Source organism: Bison bison, unplaced genomic scaffold (genome assembly GCF_000754665.1).
Source record: "Bison bison bison isolate TAMUID 2011002044 unplaced genomic scaffold, Bison_UMD1.0 scf7180017864068, whole genome shotgun sequence".
NCBI lineage: Eukaryota > Metazoa > Chordata > Mammalia > Artiodactyla > Bovidae > Bison > Bison bison.
Window position 1 is genome coordinate 11,628,668 of NW_011494640.1, and position 17,128 is coordinate 11,645,795.

General features: G+C 39.8%; 1 protein-coding gene across 1 annotated transcript in view; it reads left to right on the forward strand.

Moving 5' to 3' along the window:
* The window catches only part of AP1S3 (adaptor-related protein complex 1, sigma 3 subunit), a 67,226-nt gene extending 50,930 nt beyond the window's left edge, over positions 1 to 16,296 (forward strand). Inside the window, exons 4-5 of the mRNA XM_010837064.1 lie at positions 8,241 to 8,378; positions 14,376 to 16,296. Of these exons, the coding sequence (XP_010835366.1) occupies positions 8,241 to 8,378; positions 14,376 to 14,411 (174 nt within the window). The 3' untranslated portion in view covers positions 14,412 to 16,296. The remainder of the gene's footprint in view (positions 1 to 8,240; positions 8,379 to 14,375) is intronic.
* Positions 16,297 to 17,128: the final 832 nt, after the last annotated feature.

Below are 17,128 nucleotides of genomic sequence, written 5' to 3' on the forward strand. Positions count from 1 at the left end.
ACTTGGACACGATACACACGCTACTTTCTTTCACTAAACACCCAAGTGTTTTTTAATATTGTTTGTATGTAAGACAAGTAAAGAAAGAAGACCAGAATCCTTTCCCTTCACATTGCTATCCAGCCTCCATGCATTTACCTCCTAGTAACATACTCTCAGAGCTGCCCTTATGCCAGAACTTGTTTGCTTTGTGGCAGCTGATGGCTTGACTTCACTTTTACTCCTCCAAGGAAATCTTAGTGGTCAACGCCAGTGATGATTCTTTACTCTTCACCTGCCTTCACGTCTCTGCAGCCCTGCACCCTTGCTCATCACAACCCTGTCTTTAAATCAGCTCCTCTCTATCTCACCCTGACCCTGAGTTCTGCTGACTCTCAACATGTGTTTCTCAAGACCCCAACTTGATTTCTTCCCCAGCTCCCTCCCTCCTCCTGCCTTTGAAATGCCCTCTTGGCTGTTTTTCCTCTCCTGTGTGTTTACCAGGCTTTCTGTCCTGGAAACCCATCACCAGGTGACTCTTCCTCACTTTGCTGGTGACGGTCTTCACTGGGCTTCTTCGTGGTCATCTCAGCCTTAATGTGACAAGGACTAAAATCATCTTCTGAAAACCTCTTCAGTCTTGTGATTAGCATTATTATGTCCCAGGATCTTTCAGTGCAAAAGGACAGTGTTTCTTACATCTTTCTCCACTCTTTAGTTAAGTCTCCCTCCGTCTATTCAAATTGAACTGAAACTTATCTCCTTGTTTCACTCTCACTGGTATTACAGTTTTGCTTTTTTTTTTAACCCTCCTCTCTGCCCCTTTCTGTTTCTGGGCTCATCTCTGCTTCCCTTTTCTGGCTTGTTCATTATCACCATCCTTCCAAGGCACAGATCTCAGATGACATGCCTGCTCAGTCACTCTCCTCCAGCTTTAATGGATAAAATTCAAATTTCTTAGCCCTGCATTTTCTTGTTCTGCACATCGATCCCAGACCCACTTCTCCAACCTTCTCACTTTTCTGTCTTTTTATCCGTGGCATATCCAGTGCTCCAGCAACATGGAACAGCCTTGTATTATCCTCAACTTGTACAGCATTTGCCTGACACCAGATTGCGAGTCTCCAGAGATCATGACCAGGGACTTACGTGTTTGTTTTTTCCAACACTTGGAACCAGCTCTGAGCCAAGTTATAGCAAATGTTCTGGAAACTTTTTATTTAGTTCGCAGTCTCAAGAAATGAATTAGTGGACTAGGAAAATGTGTCCTTCTCAGTAATGCTCTCTTCCCCACTCCCTTGTTCACTGAAGATTTTTAAGTACTGTTAGGAGAATTTGCTTCCATAAGAGTTTTCTGTAGTGTATTCTATATAACGGAATGAATAGCATTAGAAGTACTGGTTAAGGTTTTATAAGATTTGTTGCAACAGTTTTCACAAAGATGAGTACTTGGAAGTTTTCCAGATTAATTTGCCCTCCCTCCCTTCCTTTCTGTCTATGATTCTTCCTTTTTTTTTTTTTTCCTTTGTAAATGATGTTATAAGACCTAAATATTGCTTCAGAAATTTCAGTTTGTTGGTCAGTGTTTAGAAGTGATAAGACAGACCATTTTTCTTTTGCTCTCTCCTGGTTCACCAAGTTTATTTTCATTTTTTAAAGAGATATTTCCAAGTATTTAATGACATGTTTTCAAACTTGAGTTTATTTAATTTTGTGCTTTCAGTTATTCAAATGAATTCTGACATCGCGGTACTTTCTTTTGAAATAAACTGCCGACTTGGCCTTTTGCAAGAGAGTTCTCCTGAGGCTCAGAGTTTCCCATAACCTGCCTTCTCCCCCTCATTTCTGCACTGTGGTGTGACCTGTTGTGTTTTCTTAGATGTATCCAACAGTGATAATGTGAATTGGGATTGAATCTCAATCTTATTTGACCAAATATCAGATATTTCAGAACACGTTGCTTTCTCAAGGGAATTTGAATCACCTTCACTTATTCTAAACCCAGTTAAAGGATAAGCAGAATCAGAATGCATTCCAATTTCTCCGACATTAATTTTTCATTCTATTTTGGCATACCTTTAGAAGCCCTGTCTTTGTCATGGACCAAAATTTAATGCACTAAAAAAATTCAATGAATCTTTCATTAAGCTAAGAGCAGCTTAAGGCTCTGTGCCCAGTAGGTGTTTGGTTTTTATTAATTAACTGTGATGAATAAACCCAGCAATACTGAGTCTCATGACATCATCTCAGGTGTAATATATTTCTCTTTGGTCTTCTTTTCCTCTGTGTTAATACTGAAGGTTTCTTTGAATTTTACCCTTACACTCTCCCAGAAAAATACCTATACTGAGCTTCTCATAACCCTAGAAAATATTACCTTCCTGTGACAGATGAATCAAAATCTCAGGCTACTTATTTAAGTTATGTATTTTTTTTTTCTTTTAGCACTTTTCAATTCCCAGGAGATTTATAGGGATTAACTAGTTAATCTTTTGGTCTTCCTTAAGTAGCATGAAGCCCAATTTATAGAAGCTAAGCGGCAATGCCTCTTAGGGTCAAGAGATAAGGGTCAGATTGAGGATTTAGACACCTGCCAATTTCCCATTATGGGCTGCCACATGAGATTTTACTGATGGTGTGGATGTTGCTGTCCCAGAGAGGTTTGATCTTGATTTAGGGAGTTTTCCTGTTGTCAGCAGAGGGATGCTATATGTCCTCCTGGACCCTCGTGTCAGCCGGCTCTCTCAACCAGACCCATAATTTGGCTCATCATTGATTCACAGATAAGAAAAATGATATGCACAAAGTTTAATAGAAATATTTACTTTGCTAAAGCTCATGGGGGCTATTGTGAGGATCAGAGCTATAGTGTAATTGACAGTACTTTGTAAACTGTCAGTTGCTGTGTCCTCTATACTTGGCATTATTGTTTTATATATACACTTATGTACTGGCTGTATGTAGCTTGAACTTTTTGTATTTTCTTTAGAACAGAATTCAGTAAAGGAAGGTCCTTCTTAGAGTCTATCCAAAAGGATTTAATTATTGATACTCTCCCTACATCATGTGTTCTGCTATAATGGAAGTCCCTCAAGCCAAATTACAGGAAAATCATAGTCAAGCACAAGGCTAGGGGATCAAAGATAACATTAAATGACCACTGCTTCTTCCTTTTATAAGCTTTCTTCCAGAATACAGAGACATGAAAAAAATGAGAAAAGATAAGGAAAGGGGCTCATGTGTTTATTAACACAGAAGCCATGTGCTTTTGCATAAAATGGAGGGCACTCATTTGAGCATCAAGGGTGTATTTCTGATATAGTGGGGCAGCACCCTGAAGGTAGAATTAGAAGTAATGTTTGAGTAATTAGATAGTAGCTGAAAAAAATCTGCATTAGATCTTAAGTTCTCGTCTTACTCTCAGGTACAATAACCCTTTGGGGTTAGATTCAAAGAATTGTGAATAGTATTTTGGAATTGCTGTATATGAGTCTTGCTCATTTGTAACATTCTTTCTAAGGCGGATAGAACTTGTGCAGCACATCACAAGTTCCCTTATGATCTGGAACTAGTAACTGTATAATCAAAGTGTGCATGTATGTGTGTACGTGGGTGTTGTGAGTATCTGGCTTTGCCTGTCACCTGACCTTATCCCATCCCTTGCAACTTGGTGCACTAAATTAATTGCCTTGTGGCTGCTGGTGAGGTCAATAGCCTTGGGGATAGTTGCTGCTCGGAGAGTGGAGAGTGGGATATGAGACATTCCCAGAGGACTTGCATTAGTATCTGTCAAGTTCACTTCACAGGATTCTGGTTGCTGGTTTCTCCTAATGAGGTTCCTGTCTGTCCTCGACTCCTGGTCTACACCTGCCTTGAACTCTGGGGTTCCCCAGCTCTTGCTACTGTAACTCCTGACCTCCCGCCTCTTCTGACCTCTGGTAACTGCTTACTTCTTGTACCTTCTTTGATGTGCATGAATGTCTAATCTATGGTGCTTTCTTCCTGTTTATCTATATTGTTTAAAATTGTAATTTTTTATGTATCCTAGATGTATACAGTTTTTTAAGTAAAAAAAAAAATGGGATTGCATTATGCATATTATTCTGCAACTTTCTGTCATTCCTCTTACTAGCCTGTCTTAGAAACTGTTTCCATGCCTATCCATGGAAATCTACTTTACTCTTTCCAACTTAAACATAGAATTTCCATGGTATATAATACAATACCAAGTAGGGGTAGACCATACTTTATTTAAGCAATTCTATTATGGCTGTACTTTGAGTTGCTTCCAGTTGTTATTACAAATGATGCTACTGTCATCCTTATTGTTAATACATATTATTGTGCATTAGTTTGGGTATAGCATAGGAATAAATTCTTTTATTGGGTCAAAGAATTATTGGGTCAAAGGATTTGTACTTTTGAAATTGATGGACACTACAATTTGAGCCTTCAAAATGGCTTGTAAAGTTTATAAATCCCACCAACAGTGAGTGTGAGTTTGTTTATCCATACACTTAACAGCAATGGGTATTCTCTCTTCATAATAGTCAGATGGTCATTAATTCAGTTTGCATTTTTCTGATAACTAGTGAGGCTGTGTGTGTCATTGGATGTGTATTGGCCTTTTCCATTTCTTGCCTTGTCTATTAATTGCTTCTTGACAGCCTTTATTTGATTTTTTATGCTGTGGTATTTATCTTAGGGATCTGCAAGAATTCTTTCTATATCTTGGGCTTTCCTTGTGGCTCGGCTGGTAAAGAATCTGCCTACAAGGCAGGAAACCTGGGTTTGATCCCTGGGTTGGGAAGATCCCCTGGAGAAGGGAAAGGCTACCCACTTGAGTATTCTGGCCTGGAGAGTTCCATGGACTGTATAGTCCATGGGGTCTCAAAGAGTCAGACACGACTGAGCAACTTTTACTTCACTTTCTATATCTTGGATAGTGTACTTCCCTTTCTATTATGTATGCTGTAAATATTATCCCCAGTCCAGGGCTCTACTTTTAACCTATACTCTGATCTTTCCACATTTTTGCCTGAGAAACTTGGTTCCATTGTCATTCAAATTCCTGGAGTAAAAGTGTTCTAGAAATAAAAGAATAGGTTTATAAGCTGAAAACATGTACTTTTGTAATGCCATCTTTTTTCTGATGGTTGTTCTTAAGAGGAAACCCTAACGGTCTGGGGAAATCCTAGATTATAGTATTATGTCCCAGGGAACAGATTCTCGTTTTAAACTATACATATATGCACATATATATATATATATATGTTTGTGTATATGTGTCGAAAGACAGAGAGAGGGAAAGAGACAAAGAGTCAGACCCTGTAGGGAGAGGGAACTTAGATGTGTGTGTTACACACACACAGTTGTTGATTTCTTTTTTCTTTTTCTTTTGTTGGGCCACACCATGTGGCATGTGGGATTGTCCCCAACCAAAGATGGAACCTGGCCCCCTGCACTGGGAGTGTGGAGTCTTAACCACTGGACCAGGGAAGTCCCACACTTGTTGAATTGATGATATTTTCTAACGAATGAAGAGACCATAATGTTTGCAGATTAGTTAGGTTAATTTATCTGAGCTGGCCATATATTATAGTGATTTTGTACTTATTTGTTCTTATGCTTCTAGGTTCAGATGGAGAGTCTGCAAGTTTATTGACCTAAAGCATAAATATATAGAGCAATTTGTTAAAATATTGATATCCGTTTTATGTAAAGTCATAAAAATCGGAGGACTGTAGATCTGGGAAGCCATTAGTCCCCAGCAGCATAAAAGCAAGGCCTGTATCATGGCTGATTCATTCATTCATGCTGCAGACATTTATTGCATCCTACTATGTGCCAGGTTCCAGAGACACAAGGATGACTAAGGCAAGATCTATGCCTGAGCTCACAGGACAAGGGGAAGTGATTGATAAGTAAGTGTATACTCAGTCACACAAGATGTAAGAGAGAACATACAGGAAGTGATGCAAAAACCTCAAAGGGAGAAATGAGGATTTGGGGGAATCATTTTACTCATAACTTTTGAATTTGTCTTTGGAAAATGAGCTTGATTTTGTCAGCAGAATAAAGAAAAGGACATTTAGAGAATGTTCCAGGAATTTCTGGAATGTGCAAAGAGCAAAGGCAGGAAAGAACAGGGTGAGTTTGTAGAATGCGTAGCTGTAGCATGGGGTGGGTGCCAGCACAGGAAGCCAGCGAGCAAGCCCCAGGCCAGGCTGGAGAGATTCCTATATGCCATGCTGAGCAATTCAGACTGTCCTGGACAGAAGACCTCACACAGGAAAGGAGCCAGATGAGCACTTTAGCAAAACATTAGTGGTCGTTGGCCTCTTGTGGGCACAGACACCACCGAGAAGGTCACTCCTTCTAGGATGCACTCTCTTGTGTCCTAAGCATGAGATAGTGCAGGTCTGAGCAACAGCAGTGAAAATAAGCAAGAATGGAAGGGTTATGAGCTTATGTACAAGATGGAATCCATAGGAGTTGGTGATCAAATTGAGAGGGATGAGACCAAGGGAGGGAGAAAAGGGAGAGGGAGGGGGAATGGAATAAATGTAGAATAAATGAGATTGAGCTGCTAGATAGAGGTTGCAGCTACTAAGCAAAGTAGGGACTAAAGGGAAAGGAATATGCTTGACTTCAGTTTGGGATTCAGAGACTTGGATGGAGGAATATGGAGGAAGAGATGTCTGGTTAGTGGGTAAAGATACTGGAGGAGCACTGCTGAGAGAGATCAGGCCCAGGCATCTCAGTTTGCTGTTACCTGCATGCAAGACACAGCTGCAGAGGGTCAATGAGATCATCCAGGAGAATGTATGTGTCCCAAAGAGGCTCTCTTGAGAAACATTAGTCTTTAAGAGGAAAGCAGGTCCCTAGGATGTGAGCATCAGAGAAGGCAATTGGACCCCACTCCAGTACTCTTGCCTGGAAAATCCCACGGACAGAGGAGCCTGGCAGGCTGCAGTCCATGGGGTCGCGAAGAGTCGTACACGACTGCGCGACTTCCCTTTCACTTTTCACTTTCATGCATTGGAGAAGGAAATGGCAACCCACTCCAGTGTTCTTGCCTGGAGAATCCCAGGGACGGGGGAGTCTGGTGGGCTGCCGTCTGTGGGGTCGCACGGAGTCGGACACGACTGAAGTGACTTAGCAGCAGCAGCAGCAGGATAGAGATTTTTTTGCTTTGTCTGTTGATGTGTCTCAAGCATTTTTAAATACTTTTTAAATGAATGCAAGGTTCAGGGAGGGATAAATCATCCAAGGAGCCTGGAAAGAATCCTCAGAGATGGAGGAGGAAAGCAGGCATTGAGTCGTATTGGCAGCATCAGGCAGCCATCAAGAGGAGATTTTCAAGCAGGGGATTGGCGAAGTGTATCAGTGCTGTTGAGCAGTGAAGGTGAGAGAGGCCTGAAAGCTTTCAGTGAGCAGACATTCTGGAGGGTATGGAAAGGGAGAGTTGAGGACTATGTGGGAAGGGAAACGGTAGGGATGGGGCCTCGCTGGCTGGCTGGTGGAAGCATTGGAAGTGAGCCTTATTTGGATTATGCTCTTGCTACTTGCTACGTGTAACCAAATCTATCAGCCTCTGCATTGGTCTGTGACAGTGGCAGTGGTTCTCCACGTGTGGTCCCCACATCAGCGTCATTAGCCTCACTTGGGCTCCCGTTAGACATTTAGTCTCTCAGGCTTTAACCTACTGAATCGGAAACTCCAGAGGTGGGGCCTAGTAGTGTGTGTTGCAGTGAGCATTCTGGGTGATTGGGTCACACTCTGAAGTTTGAGAACCACTTTTTTGAGACATAGTTTTGAGAGAAATTAGCACAATTGAGCTAATTTGCCTCTGAAGAATGAGCTTCTGAGAGTTCTAAAGCTAGGAGCCAAACTTACAGACCAGTGATCAGGAGCAACGAAACTGCCCTCATGACTGAAGTCAGCGAGGACTCAGCTTTTATCTGTGCTGATGGAAGGATGAACTGAGCAGCTCCCCACCTCGACTGAGCCTCGAATTTCTTGTTGTGACATTAAAAGTATTATCTGTGGACATGCTCTGCTTTAATAGAATGTGGTTTTACTTTTTTTTCAGGGCTCAGATTCCCCTAGTTCTGCTTTTCTGGCCTTAAAAATACCATCTGATGTTTTTATCTTTGGTGTGCCACATGGGTGTCACTGTTGCAAAGCTTGAATCCCTGGCACGTGTTTCCCCTGATACTGCTGCAAGTTTATCAACACATTTGCTTTTGTCTTACCAGGTCTGTGAGCTAGATATTATCTTTAATTTTGAAAAGGCTTATTTTATCCTGGATGAGTTTATCATCGGTGGAGAAATTCAGGAAACATCCAAGAAATCTGCTGTCAAAGCCATTGAGGATTCTGATATGTTACAGGAGGTCAGTACACCTTTTCTCATGCCCTGGGAAAAGACGGTGGTGGCGGCGATGTATTAGCTGACACTTACTGTCTACTTTGTGCTGGGTATAGTTTCTAGGTAAGTCACATGTATTAACTTATTTAATTATCACTGCAATTCTAAGAGGTATATTGTTACCCGCTTTTATTTATTTATTTTTTTGGCTCTGCCACAGCTTGTGGGGTCTTAGTTCCCTGACCAGGCCTCACAATGTAGGCACTCAGCAGTGAGACCACAGAGTTCTAACCATTGGACCACTAGGAAATTCTCTAGCCTCATTTTAAAGATGAATAAGCTGAGACACAGAGAAGTTTAATGATTGCTCAATGTCACAGAGCTAGTAATCGTGGAATAGAGATTTGAACCCAGGCACTTGGGCTCCAGAGTCTTTGCTTTTCATGTTCGACCTTATCAGTGAGGATCCCTCCCTCTCAAAAAGATATTAAATACTTGGTGCTATTCTTTTCAAGAATAATTTTATGGGAGGTATAAAAAGACTTGCATTAAAATACCCGTGTTGCCCTGGGAAAGAAGAATAACATCGTTATTCTATTTGCCAAGGTTACTAGAGCTTTATTACTGAAAGTGGCATTTATCATTTTAATTAAAATTTCCTACCTTCCTGGAGAGGCTGTGTGTGTGTGTTCCTATTTGCATAAATAAATTGGGAATTCTGTAGCTTGCTGTCAAGGAATAAATGGGCCCTGAAGCATCCGTTTGGTTATGCTCCTGACTCTGTGATACTTATATAAAATACTATGGGGCTTTTCTTATAGATCCAGTCTGGATTTCCATCATCCCTAATAAGGGAACTTATCTACATTAGCCCACAGTCACTATGAGAAAAGAGTGCTTCACCGCACTGACCTTTGCCCTCCCAAATGAGATGATCTGCCTAACCCCTGGTCCAGCATACCTTTGAGGGCCTGGCTTCCATGCCTGCTCTGCCACGTCTAGGTTCTTCTTCTCACAGCATCGTTGAGTCTATCTGTCTTTCTGTTTTCATGACAGCAGGTCACAACATCTTAGAGCACTACAAAGTATCTTTTAGAAATTGGCAGTAAAGCCATTCTTGCTGCTGTTTGAAAATAAGAGCCTGCTTGAGTTAGTAAAACAACATTAGGAATGACTTCTAAATAACGGTTTTGGCACATCTTTGAGCTGATGACTTGCTCCTGCCCATCCAGGGAACCAGTGCTCAGGTGAATGGATACTGAGAAAGATACAGGGTACCCCTGAGCCTCTCTGCTTGCCTATTAGGAACCTGCTGCATTTATTTCTAGATGTGTTATCACCTCAAAAAATGCATTTAAACTTTCTGATGTTCATTTGGCTTTCCCCAAATGCCACAGGAAGGGTATTTTACAAGGTACTTGAGAAATCACTGGTTTGGAAATTCCACAGAACAACCTTTCTTAAAATATGCCAGGGAGTTATTTATAATTCTGTCCTCAGGGCCCTTACTGTGGAATCACCTTATAGGAGAAACAGGCATTTAACAAGGTCTTTGGAACTTCAGTAATTAAAGCCTCTTGAATTAGGGCCAAGATACCCCTAGGTTATTTTGAGTTTCCCCTCCATAGGAAATAGTTTTAAAGGGCTTGCAGGTTGTATGGTGCTTCTTGTTCCAGTTAAATCTGGGAAGCAGGGAATGTCTGCTATTTCAAGAGAGAGACCCTTCACAATGAAACATTGATTGGTTGTTCATATCCCTGGTTATTGAGTGGAAGGTCTTGATAGGTAGGTCTCAGGGGGCCCTCCATTTAGCCGGCTTGTGAGCAGGGAGTATCACGACTGTCCTCTAAAACTCTCAATGAATTAGCAACACCTGCCAAATAGAAACAGAGTCACCAGTGTTCTCTTGGGATCTGGTACTTCAGCTAAGTCCGTGAACATTTGAGGAGCTGGTTGAAAAATTGACTGTGTGTGTATGGTTTGCTTTGTGTATCTGGTCAGAGCCACTGAGCATGAATAGACACATGTAATATAATTGGATAAAGAGAAAAAATTATTGCTTTCTTTTTTCCCTGTCTTTTGAACCTAAGCATGTATTTGTACTTGCTGATGTCTAAGGGAGGCCTTTGTAATATTCCTTTTACTTTTAGTACAACTGAACATCTCAAAGTAGCCCTGGACTTTTCCCTGACCCCTACCCAATAAAAGTTTTTTAGAATAAAAAGACTGTCTTTTTGTTTTTAGTGAGAAAATGCATAGTCTTAAACCTCTAAATTCTCAAAGCTTATTCTGAGTGTACTGGGGCTAGACATTGAAAATATGGAATGATGGAAGAGATTAACTGGTTGGGATGACTTTAAGAGGTACCTTATTTTGAAGGTACCTGTAGACACTGGTACAAAATGATTAGAAGAAAAAGGACACTCTGAAAGGAAGAAGATGATATTGTTGTTCAGTCACTAAGTTGTATCTGACTCTGCAACCTCATGGACTGTAGCATGCCAGGCACCTCTGTCTTCCACTCTCTGCCAGAGTTTGTTCAAAATCATGTCGATTGAGTCAGTGATGCTATCTGACCATTTCATCCTCTACCACTCGCTTCTTCTTTTGCCTGCAGTCTTTCCCAGTATCAGGGTCTTTTCCAATGAGTTGGTTCTTTGCATTGGGTGGCCAAAGTGTTGGAGCTTCAGTTTTAGCATCAGTCCTTCAGTGAGTATTCAGGGTTCATTTCCTTTAGGATTGACTGGTGTGATCTCCTTGCTATTCAAGGTACTCTCAAAAGTCTTCTCCAGCACCACAATTCAAAAGCATCAATTCTTTGGTGCTCAGCCTTCTTTATGGTTCATCTCTCAGCTCCATATATGACTAATGGAAAAACCACAGATTTGACTATACAGACCTTTGTCAGCAAAGTGATGCCTCTGCTTTTTAATACACTGATCCTCAAACACAGAGGTTGGTGCTCTTGGGATCACCAGTGGGGGTGACAAACATGTTCTGAGCACAGAATTAGAAAGCAAGTTAAGAAGGGAGGGTCAAAGGGTACCTCCTTAGGTCAAGCAATGAGATACCATGTATGTGTAGGTTGGGATTCATGAGAACTGACTAGGTATAATCCAACACTGTCTCCCTGAAAAGCACAAACATATTAGGCAGCTAAACCAAACCATAATACAATAAAATGTAGATTCCTAGTGCTGAATGCACAAGAGGCACTGCTGTGCGGGATAGATAGCTGGAGTCCCATGATACCCTAGTCCTTGTGAAAGGCCAGGGCAGAGCTCTTTAAGCTTATGTGGTCTAAAAGTCTATTCCAACTTTTAAAGGGACAAGCTCCAGAAAATACCAACCACATATGTCATTGGCTTAAGTAACTTGAGTAGCAGCAAAGCTAGAGTTCTAAAGGGCAGCCAGTCTTTAGCAGATTGATTCCCTCAGTGGTGTGAATCAGTGCCAGTAACTAGAGACCAGTGAATTGTGAGGCCAGTGAAGTGACAACTCCAGGGCGTTTCCTGGGCCAGGCCCCTTCCAAGGCTGCAAGCTCCTATGGTCACATTTGCAAAGGTAAGGTATCTTAGCTGCAATGACTTTGTGGCCATTTAATGAATATGTAAGCTATTATAGAAGTGTGTCAGGCATTTAATTGATGAAACCCATATGCTTTTGTGACTTTTAAACATTTTTTAGAAAATTTATGATCCACTCCCATTTTTTCCTCATTCTAATTAAACTTTATACCCAACTCTGTATTTGTAATTTTGTGTACTTTTTTATTTTAAAATTTTTATTTATTTTTACTATTTATTTATTTAACTAATTATTTATTTATTTATTTTAATTGGAGGACAATTACTTTGCATATTGAGGTGGTTTTTGCCATACACCGACATAAATCAGCCACAGGTGCACATGTGTCCCCCATCCTGAACCCCCCTCCTGTGTCCCTCCCACCCCATCCCTCTGGGTTGTCCCAGGGCACTAGCTTTGAGTGCCCTGCTTCATGCATGCACTGGTCATCTATTTTACATATGGTAATATACATGTTTCAATGCTAACCTCTCAAATCATCTCACCCTCACCTTCTCCCTCAGAGCCCAAAAGTCTGTTCTTTACGTCTGTGTCTCTTCTAATATTTATTTTTATTTGTTTGTTTATCTTCCTGTGCGGGGGTGTTAGTTGCGGCATGTGGGATTTAGTTACTTGACCAGGGATTGAATCTGGGCCCCCTACATTGGGAGCACAGACTCTTAGCCACTGGACCACCAGGGAAGGGCCTGTATACCTAGTTAAATGCTATAAACTCTAGGTACCAAGAGACAGTCATGGGCTCCTGGCCAATGTGATAGCCCAAGTTTAAAGACATGGACAATATCTTGGACTTCCCTTTTGGTCCAGTGGTTAAGACTACATGCTCCCAATGCATGGGGCACGAGTTTGATCCCTGGTTGGGGATCTGAGGTCCCCCAAGTCACACAAGGCATAGCCCCCCACCCCTCCTGAAAAAAGATATGGGCAATAGCTATAAGAGGAGATACAGGGCAGAGGTCTTAAGGTGTGGGCTTGCTCATCCAGGAGGTGTAATAACTTTGTAAGAAAGTGGATGATGACATGTGAGTATTTTCAGCAGAGGGGGACTGGAATTCTAAATAGAGCTGGTGGAAACAAGAAACCTGATTTCTAAGCCTACTATCCTCTGAGCAATCTTGCTTAGCCACGGTTTGGTCTGTTTGGCCCTTGCTGGTGGATGTCTTCACCGGCAGGTGCGTGTGAATCGCGTTCCCTGGAGTTCAAGCTTAAGACCAGGTTGAACATTACTGATTGTATGTGATTTACACAGAAGCAGTAGGGGTATTACCTAAGGCTGGCCCCTTGAGTTCTCTGACTGATTCAACCCAGAGGTCACTGTGTTGTATAAGTATATGTTTATAACAGGGACAGAGTGGAAGAGGAAGCCCATCCATCATGCATAATAAAGGGTTTGCAACATCAATGTAATTTTTAACTCTGCCTGTAACTGTGAATCCATTTAAACTTTTTTTTTTTAAGTACTGGGAAAGAATTATGGTCTTGTGGCATGTTAGCAAACTTGGTAAGTGATGAGGAGGATGAAGAAACATAATTTGTATACTTTGGAGGATAGCCTTTTCAAAATACATGGAAGAAATTTAAAGTATTATGGTCTGTTTATCCTTTATGTCTTGGAAATAAAATACTCTGTATCTGTAATGATACATATGGCTTACCCAGTGGCTCAGCAGTAAAGAATCTTCCTGCAGTGCAGGAGATGCAGCAGGAGCCGTGGGTTCAATCCCTTGGCCAGAAAGATCCTCTGGAGAAAGAAATGGCAACCCAGTCCAGTATTCTTGCCTGGGAAATCTCACGTACAGAGAAGCCTGGCTGGCTACAGTCCATGGGTTTGCAAAGACTCAGATATGACTTAGCAACTAAACAACAATGATATGTATGTCATACAAATACCATTCAGATTTCTCTCATACCTGTTCCTGGAAGTGGTCGTCATGGTCATTTTAGCAGGTGCATTTTTCTGAAGTCAACAGTGATAGCTTGGCAGCTGCTGCTTAAGCATTTCTCTTATTAGGCATTGATTTTACAGTCAAACTTAGCTTTTCCTCTGTTGAAAGTTATTTAATTCCAGCCATAGAGATGTGTATATAAATTACACTCAAACTTTGAACCACTTTTCTTGATTAGAATGCAAATATTTATGACCATATACACTTCCCAAAACTTCTTTTTGAAAATTACCTGGCCATCCAGTGGTAGGACTCTGCCCTTTCACTGCTGTGGGCTTGGGTTCAGCTCCTGGTGATGGAAGTAAGATCCTACAAACTGTGAGGTATGGTCAAAAAAACCCCAAAACACACACAAACGAACAAACAAAAGCTTCTTTTCACCAGTGGCATAATAAATGAGTAGAAGAATGAAGTGATTTTCAAAATTTTCAGTCTCCTGAAGGATGTGGTTTAAGGGGGAATCATTTTAATCTATTGTTCTCTTTCAGACAATGGAAGAATACATGAACAAGCCCACCTTTTAACCATACATCTACTTGAAAACCTCAAGTGCTACGTGTTATGAACCTGTAGATAAGCAGTGCCTTGAATTTAGATGACAGAGCCTCTGGCACCATGCCAAAAATAGCTTAAAAGGGATTCTTTGTTCACTAGCAAAAATTAAAGTTGTTTGACATAATATATTTATCATTATTCATATCTGTATTATACTGTATATGACTGCTTGGATGTTAAAAAACTGCTTCATAGTTCAATAGACTGAATGTTTGCAGTGCTTTAACTCCATGTCATATTTTTGAGCAAATTTAAATAAATTTGTTGCAGAGTGTTTTGTTGCATTTGATCCTCTTCTGACAGGATGAAAACTGTATTATAATCCATGATTTTAAGTGTAAAGTATATCTTGTAATACTTTTTCTAAGTGTTTAGCTTTTTAAATTGTGTAGTGATTCACATGTTAATAGTTTAGAGTTCATACATGATGTTAGACATTTTTAATACACTTAGTGCTGTCACTTCAATCCAGATACAGAGTATCTGATTTTGATGTCCTGAAGTCATTAATTTTTCAGGGCTGGAATTAAGGAAAACAACCAAAGATAGTATAGGACTTGAGTGCTTTTGTTATTGTTGTTTTAAATTTTATTTTATTTTTAATTGGAAGATAATGACTGAACTTAAATGTTTTTGATGCCTTAGAAGCTGCTATCTAGGCGAGGTTTTAATTTTACCTTTTAATTGAATATGAGGGGCATTCCAATAAGGTTGTGTTTTCTACAAGCTCTATGTATTTATTAAGATTTTGATACATCTGAAAATAAAGTGTTTATAACTTCCCTTGTCATAAATAGTGTAATAAAGATTAATAACGGTAGCAATAATAATTATTAATACTGCTATTTTAATTATCTTTTATGTTACAAGTACCCTTAGTTGCTTGAGATATTTTTGTTTCCAGTATGTTTTCATGTATATCTAATATATTTGAAGACTTACTGTTTATTAGGCTTGCTTGGAACATTGAATATTATTGTTGCCTGAGTAGTATGTGCCTTTCTCCTTTTTCTTTCTTCATCTCCCAAAGGAAGTACTTGCTGCTGCCTATTATTATTGTGACTATGTCACACTCATGCTTCCTGAAATGAAAGTTCTATATAACCAGGTAATAAAAGTGATCAGACCCTCCAGGGAGAACTAACTTCTACTGTTCTGTCTTGGTGCCCTGTTTTGATGTCTTACCTGTGCATTTTCAGTGTCCGTTTGAGGTCAGATATCATCATGTGGCAGTGGTTAGGGACCCTCTAGAGTTCTTCCTGAGAGAATAGTGTGCTTGCTGTTGGAGAATCCAACATGAGAGAAAAATGTCCTCTTTAATTGATCTTGCTAGACATACTTAGGGTAAAATGGCTGGAGAAGAGTGGAAGAACATGAGTAAAAATGGAGCAACTCCAAAATAGAACCATCATAAAAAAGAAATAACTCAGATTAGTCTATGAAGAAATTATAAGACTTTTAATATCTGACACTTCCTCAGCTTAATCATGTATTTACAAGTAGGGCATCAGATTGAAGTTTGTCATTTTTCACCACTTTTGGATGAAGGTATTGATTGAACCTCACTCTCAAATGTAACATATACACTGGAGAAGTCTGTATTAGACACAGTCTGACTGTAGATGGGCCTCCTCAAACTTCATGTCTGCAGCACACACGGAACGTGAACATAATGATATGGCACTCTGGGGTAAATCTGAGGGATCCTGGGTACGTCTTACATGGACCTTGGTGAAAATAATCATGTTTTCTTTATATCATTTAATGTAATAAAACTACTAAGGGAAAGGAAAGATAATAAATATTAAACTTGTATAAAACTTCCAAATAAATTTTTTTTAAGTTTTTTAATGAGGAATTGGAGTGTGTTTTTATGAATATATATTTTTTAAAATCAGATTTTATGTCTGAAATTGCTATTCATACTTTCTAGTGAAGTCCTTATAACCTCTTCATTTTCTGTGTAATCACCACCAAGGAGAAACTTCATAAGCACGTGACAGCAAACGAGAGAAGAGAATTTATTGTTCTGCACCCACTGGCTTTCTTCTCACCATTCACCTACATTTTGATAATTTGATCTTTTTATGTGTGGTAAATTATTCTTTAAACTAACTCCTTTTCTTTTATTAGCAAATGTAAAGTTGACATTTCTTATGACCAGTCAAGTGAATTTTTAATTCACACTTTTTCCCACATCAAGTCTCCTAAAATAATAAAAAGCTTTTCCCTCAAACATACACACATGTTGTTCTTCTACATCTAATAATTCATCTTTAGGATTTGTATTACAGTATCCATGAAACATCATTCATGAACTCTGTTTAGCTTTACTTTTCTGTTGTAATTAATCAATAAACTTTATTGGTAAATGTTTTAATTTCTTTTCCACATGGTCCCTGCAATTTTACATTAAGTTCATTAGATCCTCTGGAATGTAAGTAAGCAAGCCAATTATTTGCAAAGGGAGGGTCAATGAATTTTTTTCAATCCTTATTTTAACTCTTGAAAAAATCCTGACCTTCAACCATGTTCTGTGGTATTCAATGGTGATAATCTATTTTGTCACATAAAGCTAAAACTAGAAAGAACTGTAATAACCAGGGCCAATTAGATTGACTTTTTGATAGTACTACTTGATAATGGAATTCAAGCCAGCTATTTAATACGGAATTCAGATGTACTT